Source organism: Magnolia sinica, chromosome 17 (genome assembly GCF_029962835.1).
Source record: "Magnolia sinica isolate HGM2019 chromosome 17, MsV1, whole genome shotgun sequence".
NCBI lineage: Eukaryota > Viridiplantae > Streptophyta > Magnoliopsida > Magnoliales > Magnoliaceae > Magnolia > Magnolia sinica.
In genome coordinates, this window is record NC_080589.1 from 21,808,490 (window position 1) to 21,820,111 (window position 11,622).

General features: G+C 39.3%; 1 protein-coding gene across 2 annotated transcripts in view; it reads right to left on the reverse strand.

Moving 5' to 3' along the window:
• Positions 1-10,904, reverse strand: part of LOC131230394 (serine/threonine-protein phosphatase BSL1) — a 60,155-nt gene extending 49,251 nt beyond the window's left edge. The window contains exons 1-5 of one of the 2 annotated variants that reach the window (XR_009164009.1): positions 10,472-10,904; positions 10,285-10,345; positions 9,880-9,958; positions 9,691-9,770; positions 9,505-9,599 (exon numbers count right to left, since the gene is read on the reverse strand). Coding sequence is in view for 1 of the 2 variants with exons in the window: in XM_058226298.1 (XP_058082281.1) it covers positions 9,505-9,599; positions 9,691-9,770; positions 9,880-9,958; positions 10,285-10,345; positions 10,472-10,673 (517 nt within the window). In the remaining variant the exon portion in view is untranslated. The remainder of the gene's footprint in view (positions 1-9,504; positions 9,600-9,690; positions 9,771-9,879; positions 9,959-10,284; positions 10,346-10,471) is intronic. The other variant, XM_058226298.1, reaches the window with a different exon arrangement.
• Positions 10,905-11,622: the final 718 nt, after the last annotated feature.

Here is an 11,622-nt window from a genome sequence, read left to right on the forward strand (position 1 = left end):
CTCTCTCTCTCTCTCTCCCCTCTTCCAAGCCCGGCAGCCACCCATCACCACCCTCCTCCTCTCCACTCCCTCCCTCATCTCTCGATCCAATTCGGTGCCAACTCGACCCGACTCTGTACTTTTGACCGGGTCAGACTCGGTCCGGATTAGTCCAGGCCAGACCCGGACTCGAATCGGGTCAGGCATGCTGGACTTGGTACCGAGTCGGGTTGAGTTTGGGTCAGGCCTATTTCAAAACTGGATTGAGTTGGATCAGCCCTAACTCGGTCCAACTCGACTCAATGCCCAGCTCTAGAAAACAATCCTGGAAAGATCGTTTGTTTTAGTTTCCATGATTTCCAATGAAATGTGGGATTGTTACTTGGTCAAAAGGTAAATTTTGTCCCTTAAAAAGTGTAGAAATGAGGATTATCAAGTTTTTTAAAGGAAAAGAAAAACGCGCTTTTTTTAGGAAACCCATGGAAAGGAAAATAGTTTTCACAAGTTACTTTATTGTCGCAATCGATAGAAAACATCACATATGTAGAAACCGTTTCTTCTCCACTGTTGCTTTTTGTATTCCACCAATTCAAACAGACCCTTAGTTGGAAATATTGCTAACATATCTTATTGACGAGTGAGTTCCCAATTACTATAGGCTTGCACTAGGGGTCAGTATTGAGCCCATACCTTTTCACGTTGGTTATGATGAGTTAATAAGGCATTTGTAAGATAATCATGACATAGTCTTGATTGATAAGACGAGGGGGGGCATAAACACAAAGCTAGATTTATGGTAAGGTGCTTTAGAATGTAAAGGATCTAAGATTAGTTGGACTAAAATGGAGCATATGGAGTACAATTTTAGTAACAACAGGAGTGGGAACAAGGAATTAGTTTCTTTTTAAGGTTGGAACGAGGAATTAGTTAAGATTGCCAACCAAAAAAATTCCTAAAATAACCATCTTCGATATCTTGGGGTGATAATTTACGAGAGTGGAAGAGATTTGAGAAGGATATTGCCCATAGAATTCAAGCGGGCTGGAAGAAATGGAGAAGTGCCTCTGGAGTTTTATGTGATTGTTGTATACCACTCACACTGACAGGGAAATTTTATAGGATGGCTAGAAGACCAACCATGTTTTGTGGAAAAGAATGTGGGGCAATTAAGGAACAAAATGTTCACAGGATGAGTGTAGCAGCAATAAGGATGTTGAGATGAATGAGTGGCAACACAAGAAAGGACAGAATTTGAAATGAATGCATTCGAGGGAATTTAGGAGTTGCACTAATAGGTAACAAGATGAGGGAATGTACACTCAGATGATTTGGTCATGTGCAACAGAGACCAAGAACTACGCCAGTTAGGAGGAGTGAGTTGGTACAAGTTGAGGGCTTTGAAAGGGCTAGGGGAAGGCCTAGAAGGACATAGGTGGAGGCCAAGGTGTCCTGAATCCGTTACGTATCGGCCGTAACGGCCGATACGTAATGGTAACGGTAGTAGCCGTTACGCGATATGGGGGCGTAACGGGCGATGCCCCGATTTTGGTACCGTTACGGGGCATAACGGCCGTTACTACCCCATAACGGTCGAATAACGGCCATTTTTTTCTTTTTTAAGCTCTGTTTTTTCAGTTTTTTTAAAACCTCTTGCTTCCAAATTCTTATTCAATCCTTCTATTACTATTTTCGACCAATCTTGGCCTGGTATTTGACATAAAAACACATTATATTACGGATTTTCTTGAATCGAAGCTCCGTGAGTCATTTTTCAGAAATTCATCAAAAATAGGTATTTATACTTTTTATTGTATGTTTTCATGTTCTAATCATAGAATATGATGTGTTAATCATAGTACAATATGTTAATGTGCATTTTACAGATTTGTGGTGTCATTTTATATTTTTTTATATTTATGCACTAATTTTGGCCCTTTTTTTTTAATTCGAAAAATCATTTTTTAATGAATGGTTTGCTGTTTTAATTATAGAATATGATGTGTTAATCATAGTAGAACATGTTAATGTGCATTTTACAGATTTGTGATGTCATTTTATTTTTTTTATATTTTTTTCTATTTATGCACTAATTTTGGCCCTTTTTTTTAAATTCAAAAAATCATTTTTTAATGAATGGTTTGTTGTTTTAATCATAGAATATAATGTGTTAATTATAGTAGAACATGTTAATGTGCATTTTACAGATTTGTGGTGCCATTTTATATTTTTTATATATATTTTTTCTATTTACGCACTAATTTTGGCCTTTTTTTTAAATTTGAAAAATCATTTTTTAATGAATGGTTTGCTGTTTTAATCATAAAATATGATGTGTTAATTATAGTAAAACATATTAATGTGCATTTTACAAATTTGTAGTGTCATTTTATTTTTTTATATTTTTTTCTATTTACGCACTAATTTCGGCCCTTTTTGTTAAAATTCGAAAATCATTTTTTAATGAATGGTTTGCTGTTTTAATCATAAAATGTGATGTGTTATTTATAGTAGAACATGTTAATGTGCATTTTACAGATTTGTGGTGTCATTTTATATTTTTTTATTTTTTTCTATTTACGCACTAATTTCGGCCCTCTTTTTCAAAAATTCGAAAAATCATTTTTTAATGAATGGTTTGCTATTTTAAACATAGAATGTGATGTGTTAATTATAGTAGAACATGTTAATGTGCATTTTACAAATTTGCGGTGTCATTTTATATTTTTTTCTATTTACGCACTAATTTCGGCCCTTTTTTTTTAATTCGAAAAATCATTTTTTAATGAATGGTTTGCTGTTTTAGTTATAGAATATGATGTCTTAATTATAGTAGAACATATTAATGTGCATTTTACAGATTTGTGGTGTCATTTTATATTTTTTTCTATTTACACACTAATTTTGGCCCTTTTTAAAAAAATTCGAAAAATCATTTTTTAATGAATGGTTTGTTGTTTTAATCATAAAATATGATGTGTTAATCATAGTAGAATATGTTAATGTGCATTTTACAGATTTGTTGTATCATTTTATATTTTTTTATATTTTTTTCTATTTACGCACTAATTTCGGCCTTTTTTTTTTAATTCGAAAAATCATTTTTTAATGAATGGTTTGTTGTTTTAATCATAGAATATGATGTGTTAATCACAGTAGAACATGTTAATGTGTATTTTACAGATTTGTGGTGTCATTTTATAATTTTTTTCTATTTTCGTATTAGTGACTTTATGTTTTTATATGCTTATATTGGACAGGTTTTGGAGCTTTTTAGGGTTTAGTTAGAACATAAAATCATCTTTATTGACATAGGTCATACACTCATACTCATATCTAATCTATATCTAATTATATAGTATCTAACTAAACCTACAGAAATGTCTGGGTCTGGCCAACTACAAGTGAGGACATTGGATGGCAACATTGTGAGAAGGTTGGTGGTATTAGGCACCAAATGAAGTGCAAGTATTGTGATAGACTAGTGACTGGTGGAATTACCCGTCTCAAACAACATTTGGCACATCGAAAGGGTCAAGTTGCGGTATGTACTAGATTACCGAAAGAGATAATGCTTTTAATGCAAGCTAGTCTGAATAAGTTGAAGGGTAAACGTGTTGTTGTACAAAAGAAAAAAGATGATGTTTTGGATGCAGCTCGACAGGAGGTGTTTGGTCCTGAATATATGGGCGTTCGTGATGAAGATATTATCGATTCTGACGAAGATTCAGATCGGAAATTAACTATGGCTAGGAGAGAGAGCTTGCGTCTAGCTCATAAAGAGAAAGAACGTCGCCGCATGTTTGGCACGCATGGGTCAGTGCGTGATACAGGGGGGGCAGTGGGAGTGGGAGTGGAAGTGCAACTGCTTCTGCAGGGAGGGGTAGGTTTGGTGGGTTACAACGTGTTTGGGAACCGACGACAGACATCTTCACGTGATGCCCCTATACGTTTGGATGAAGAAGTAAATGAGCCTAGGAGACCCCCTATTGATCCAATCCTGTTTAGGAAAGAATCAACTAAACAAAAGACGATAAAAGAAATGTGGAGTAGAACTTCCATTGAGAAATTAAGTAGAGCAGCAGCAAAGTTATTTATACATGCCAACATACCTCCTAACGTGGCCAATTCTCCATATTAGGAGGTGGTAATTGATGCAGTAGCAGAAGCAGGTGAAGGAATAAAAGCTCCCACGGCTAAGGAGATTAGGGGGAAATGGATAGATGCAGAGTAAGCAGATGTGAAAGCATACGTGGCTACCTTTAAACCTGTATGGCAAGCCAGAGGATGCACGATCATGTGTGATGGTTGGACTGGCCCAACCAGACGCAGCATGATCAACTTCATGATGCACTACCACTTAGGAACTATATACCACAAGTCAATTGATGCCTCAGAGGTAACAAAGAATTCTACTTATATTACTGGACTAATGGATAAAGTTGTGGAAGAGATTGGAGAGGAGAATGTAGTGCAGATTGTGACAGATAATGAAGCATCATATAAGCTTGCAGGACATATATTGATGAATAAGAGAGAACATCTTTTTTGGTCACTATGTGCTACCCATTGTATGGATCTTATATTGGAAGATATTGGGAAGAAGAAGAATGATAAGGAAATGGTCGAAAGGGCAAGAGAAGTGACGACGTTTATTTACAACCATAATCAAGTAGTCGCAATAATGAGAAAGTTCACGAAATGACGAGATTTGTTGAGGCCTGCGGCGACTAGATTCGCAACAAACTTTATAGCATTAGAGGGTTTATTCCAGCATAGGGGAAAGTTGAGTGAGATGTTCGCTTCCCGAGAATGGCTCAACACAAAACATGGGCAAAAGACATCAGGGACACCAGTTGAAGTTGCGAACACCATACGGGACAACAAATATTGGAAGAGGGTCAAGTCAATCCTAAAGGTGATGAAGCCACTAATGAGAGTACTCCGTCTTGTTGAAACCGACGAAGCACCTACCATGGGCTTCCTATACGATGCCATGGATAAGGCAAAGTTGGCAATTCAACGTGATTGTAGAAGCTGGGAGTCTTATTAGAGGATGATCGACAATAGATGGACAAGACAACTACATTACGATCTTCATGCAGCAGGTTACTACCTAAATCCTAGGTATAGATATGCCCAATCATTTGTTGCGGATGATGAAGTTCGTGTCGGGCTAAAAAATGTGATAAAGAGATTAGAGCCTAACTTAGATTTGCAAATAAAGGCGTTGAATGAATTAGATACATTTGGAAATCGCCTTGGTAGCTTTAGAGATGCTCTTGCACAGCATGCAGTATCTAGGTTGCAACCGACCGAATGATGAATTAATTTCGGAGAGAGAACGAAGGCTCTCCAAAAAATCGCAGTAAAAGTTTTGAGCCAGACAGCATCTTTCTCTAGCTGCGAAAGGAATTGGAATTGTTTTGCGCTTATTCATTCAAAGAATAGGAATAGATTGCAAACTAGAACATTAGATAGACTTGTCTTCATGGACTACAATATAAAACTAAGAATGTGACGACATCATACGAGCATTACAGCTGCCGATGACAGAGATTATTGTCCAATAAACTTGAACAATATTTATGATGAGGATGACACACTTCTACCTTAGTTGAAAATAAGGGAAAAGCAAATTGAAGAGGATATTGAAGAATTGGAAATTGATGACTCAGAAATACGCAAAGCACAACAAGAGAGTCGTGTAGATGTGTTGGACCCAGTAAGAGGGGTAGCGTTTATGTCAAGTACAGGTATGGCTCAAGATCAACAAAAGAGTACGAGCAGTGGTAGTGTGACCGTGTCGGATGATGGTGACGATGACCCCCTACCCCTGGTGCTGGCACTTCTGGTGTTGTTTAGCGCCCTATATAGCCGTCTACAGATCGCGATGCCGATGAACATCGACGAGGTAGTACACGAGGTCGAATTTATAAGTATACCGAGTCACGATACAGCCAGCAAGAGGAGGGTACATCTAGTGGTGCACCGGGTCCGGGAGGTCCGGAACATCAGCAAGCTCATGATCCTGGTTATTATGATGGATATTCTTATGGTCAATTGGATTATGATTATGGTGGTTATATTGAGCCTGTTCCATCACATTCATGTTGGACTAGTCCTCCCAATCAATATCCATATGATTATAGATATCCAGATCCAAATCCAAGTTACTCATCACAGCAGACACACTCTCAATCTCAAGATTCTCAACAGCCTGAGTATGGGCACCAGTATAGCTATTCGACGGGCACTAGTGGATATCCTTACTCGGGGTCAGAGTCGTTGCCTAATCAGGATCAGTCATCCTCTAGTTTCGTTGATCTAGTATTTCCTTCTAGCATTGAATATTATGGATATGCAGCACCTACACCTATTGGACAGCCTCAGCCTAATGATGACGATGACGATGATGTGGAGGTCGAGCAACCACAAAAAAGCAGATTTTCATTTTGGTGGTGACTTGTGATTGTGAGTATATATTTGTATTAAGGTAAGTATTTGCAGCAAACAGCTCACAGCAGTATTATTGCAAGAAGCCAAGCACACACTTGACACTGCCGAACTTGTATTTAAAATAGCTCCCCTGACAACCAATCAAGTAATCCTTAATCAAGTTGCAGGGGAGTATATCAGACACTACTAATTTTTTTAAAAAAATATTCTTGACTTGAGGATGACAGGTCATAGACAGGAATCACAGTCACGTCCACAGGTATGTTCGAGAAATTCCTCAAAAATAATTATAAACACCTAATGTAAGATATTTTCATATTACATTCATTCTAATATATCTATCATTGATCGTAGATAGTTAGAAAGTTAAATATATGAATTTTGTAGTCAAATTCAAGTTATCTGGTTCATAAATTCATCAGACAGTCCGATACAACTTCTCACCAAAGAGTGGACCGTTACACCGCCATAAACATGTTCCAATTTATAAATGAATGCATATTTGGAATGCTTAGAATATTCCTGATTTAATCCATTTTTTTGGCAAAAAAAAAATTTATGCCTTTACGGCCCGTTATGCCCCCGTATCCGTATCGGTTTGGGAGGGCACTGTTACACCAACCGATACCGATACGGGATACCTTGGTGGAGGCAATAAGAAAAGAATTGATAACATATGGTCCAACTAAAATTATGGTCCTTGATAGAGTGGAATAGCATAAAAGGATTTATGTAGCCGACCCTAATTAGTTAGGACAAGGCTTAGATGATGACAATGATATTTCAAAGACTGCAAGGTTGAAGGAGATTATCAGACAATTTGGGGCTTTTCCAACTGCCACCCTTGATACCATATGGGATATTTGGACCTTAGGTGCATGAAGTAGGAGCAATAGTAGGAGTCGACTAGGGTGTGGGAGCAAGAAAATGGTACTTTCTCATAATTTAGGAAGCAGAGTACTAAGAAAAGCCATAATAAATAGTCTTAAAAGGTAAAATCCACATTTCTATTTTTTGTGTGTGTGTGTGTGTGTAAAGAACTGAATGGTGATGGTTTGTAAAGGAACTTACAGAGTTACATATAACTCCAACATTGATGGAGATAAATGCAATACTTATTTATTGATCAAGACAAAAGTGGCCTTCATAGAATCATGATAGTGCAATTCAATGTAGGAGCAAGAAGAGATCTATTGTGAGAGTGGATCTTTGGGAGTAGGACTGACACTGAGTAGAAGCTTCATGAAACTAATATTTGGCGTAGTGCAGCCACAAAATTGTGGTGGTGGGCCTCAGGAATAGATGGATTCTTTTTTCTTTTTGATATGTATCACTACCAGGGATTGAACCTTGGATCGGTGACACACACTACAGTCTCTACTAGCTCATCCAACGAGCAGGAGAGTTGCACCATCACGCACCACACCTCTGTGTGTGCAAGAGTTGCATTGAAAACTTAACCTCAAATAGTTTTGGCAGTCAAGAGGACCCCAACCTAGCCAATTCAAGCATAGATCCTTATGATTACAATATGTTCATGTGATGTTCAATGCAGGGCTGGCAAGTGAGATAAATGTCATGAAGGCACAAAGTCACTCTCTTAGGCGAGCCTTGTGACCTTTTTTTATTTAAATGGCACTCCAAGGCCCTCTTATGTTTGACTGAATTTTATTGCAGTTGTTGGATGGTCTTCTTGCAGAACCCCAATGTTACTTGAGCAAAATTTAGGATGAGAAATTTAACATTTTGCATTGCATAATTGTCAACAATTTCTTGCGTGCATAGGAAAGCTTTTTAAGTGAGAGGAAAATTAATAAACAAAAAAGTCAAACATAGAGGGAAATATTCCCGATACAAAGGGCAGCGGTAGCACACATAACCATTCTCTAGCTAATACTTCATCCATATCGTTGGCCTCCGACCTAACATACACAAACGAAATGACTATCCACAGCCTCGTAGATCTACAAAAGCAAGTCTCCAAGGCACAGTATGCTTTTTCTAGAATGTTTAGCCCAATCAATAAGCTCATATATCTACAAAAACAAGACTATGCTTCAACAGTGCCCAAGAGATGTTCCAAGAATCCCCTTCAACGATCAGATTTGTGGAGAGGAAATTATTCTCAACCCTTTTCTAAGAACTTCCGCCTCTAAATCATCCAGCTTATAGGATCACCCCCTTGACAGCCTTGAGAAAGTCATAATGTCTCTAAGTACACCTTTCAATTTGGACAACCTGCATTGCCAATGAATAACCAAACAAGGCACAGTTTCCAAGGAAGGCTTTTCCACCTCGCATCCCCCCCAACTCTGGTTTCAACCACAGCTTTCCAATCCTCCAGAGAAGACCGACACAAACTCCATTTGGTGTGGGCCCATTTGACAAAGTGACCCTTTAGGGCTGCCAAAAATTTATCAGAATGTCGAAAAAATGAGTTCCACATCCTTTTCCAGGGTTGTGAAAATGTTCTACGTTGGGATGTATATGTTGACTACTCTCTCTCTCTCTCTCTCTCTCTCTCTCTCTCTCTCTCTCTCTCTCTCTCTCTTTAGTTTGTTTTTATAATCGTTACGAATTTTTATCTTTCTTACACAAACACGCTAAAATGGGTCTATACACATGGCCACTATTTCAATTTTAATGGCCTGTTAGGACAGGAAGAATTCAAACCTAACATGAATTCACTTTACGTTGTTTGTTTTGAACATCCAATTTACATGAATGTTGAAAGGTCGACAGTCAAATGGTGAAAGTTGTCTCTCATAACCATGGAAGTGGCCATGAAATAGGCTTTTACAGGGAAATCAATTCACTCATTCCTACGGAAAAGCGTAATAACAACAAACAATTCCCACAGCTACTACTAAAAATACAAACAGCGGAAAACACAATATCCATTGAAATTGATCTCATTTCCAGCATCCCAAATAGCCCCTAAAGGTAACCCTAATACATACCATAGACTATGCTAGGAATGCATCAATTTGTCAATCTAAAAGAAAGAAAGAAAGATAAAAAGAAAGAAAAAGAAAAAAAAGGTGATCAAGCATAGAAGTACGTCCTCACCATCATTGCCACTGACTGTAACTAGATAGCGTTGAGCAACCAAGTCCATGGCATGTCCATGCCGAGGTCCGGGACCAGCCCCTTGAACTACCACTCTACAGTAAAACCCAATAAAAAATCACATAACAATGCCAAAATCCAAATTGAACGAAACCCAAATAGGAAAAAGAAAATAATTCTTCTAACCTGTGCCACTTAAATTTATCATTCGTCAGGTCGAGCACATAAAGGTCATCTGTGGAATGCCCCGCTGGACCGATGCCACCCTAGCATGACGGCATCACCATGTAATGCAAAAATAAATAAATAAAATTCAAAAGATAAATAATTAAAAGAAAAAATAAAAAAATAAGAGAATAATTTCTTTTTCTTCACCTGGAAAACAACCATCGTTCCGACGGCTGCAGCAGCATGCGCAGCCCTAGGTGAAGGTGGCTCTCCAGCCGGTTGCATCCTGTAAATTCAACGATGGCAATTGTTCAGATAGGTGATATGTAGCATTCGATCAAGCATCTTCCCACCCAACAAACTACAAATGTGGGTCCTAACATATGGTGACCAAATGTTTCAAACTGCAGCCCCAACATTCGATGGCAGATACCCACACATCTCGTCCATCGGATTATCCAAACTAATCAGAACATTGATTATGCTCGTCTACTTCATCAGATGGTGAAAATCCCATGATGGTGGGCCCCACAGTAACATTTCTTGACCGAACAGAAAAAAGAAAAAAAAAAATCAAATAATCAGAAGTTGGGAGTGAAAGAAGGAGCATGCCTGGTCCATTTCCCCGTGAGCACATCGTAGGAATGAACAGAGTTCGTAACACCCGCCAGCCCTGCAAAAGACCAATTCAAAAGAAGAGGGAAATCAAATTGATGAAAATTCTCACAAATGAGGAGAAACAACAAACCCTAAGAAGCTGCAAATTCTGAAATTTCTATTGGGAATTGAGGGTTTTAACTGATGCCGGGGGCGGTCGAGGAGCCGCCTTCGATGGCGGTGGCGCCTCCAAAGAGGATGAGGCGGGGACCATGAGCTTTCGTGGCGGCGACAGCTGTAAGAGAGTGGCTGCAGCGCGGGCCCGGAGCGTCGTCATCAGTGTCCCAGCTCGACTCGAGTGGGCGGTACGTTGGGGCCGGGATCAGCCATGGCTTGGAATCCATGGCTGCTGCTCTGAAGAGAGAGAGAGAGAGAGAGAGAGAGAGAGAGGGAGGGAGAAGTGAGCCCTAGATGGTTTGATGGGGGTTGTGATGTGTGGCCCACATAGAGGAGACGAGGTGGGCCGGCGTAGGAGAGGAGAGCGGACGGAGGTGGGCCCACAACGGTGCTGGCGCCTGAGTACAGAGCAGAAAATGGTAAAGAGGCAGAGATGATGGAGGATGGGCATGACATACCCCGTTCCTGCTTACAAGTCAACCTGTCCCGGGATGCTCTGCAGTCACCTGCTGCACTTGCGTCACACATGGGAATGCACCACACGTGTGTAAGATCGAACTCCTTCATCAGGAAATCCTAGCTTTTTACATCTCATGAATTTAGAACTAAGCACGTGTGGTCAGCGAGTGGGTCACAGTGCAAAGGGTAAATTTACACCAGTGGTTGGTCTATGGTGACCGTTGGTTTGTCTTGCACCAGTCTGGCCCACCTGACGATCTTACAAGCCTGCAAAAATCATACTGATGGGATGATCCGATGCATCCATTGATGTAGACTGTTGATCTAATCTAGTGCACATTTCATGCGCTAGCCTGCAAAATCGTTCTGATCGGTTGATCCGATCCGTCCTTGGTTTTGCCTATGTTTATGGCCGTCGGTTTTTTCTGTCCTTTGTTTTGATGGTTACAAATACTTTTACAAAAGTGAGTCTTTAGAATCCCAGGCAATCAATGATGGCCCCGTCAAATAGAAAGATTGAATCGTTGGTTGGACCTATTTTTTTTTTAACCAATCCTCACTGTCCATTTAATAAAAGGCATTGATCAAATAATTAACATTTATTAAACTGGCATGGTACTTGTATACGAGCCATCAAACATGCAAAGTAATAAATGAATGGTTTAAAATGCATGAGTGTGCCGACAGAACTAGAGCTGCCCCAGGCACACGAAGCTG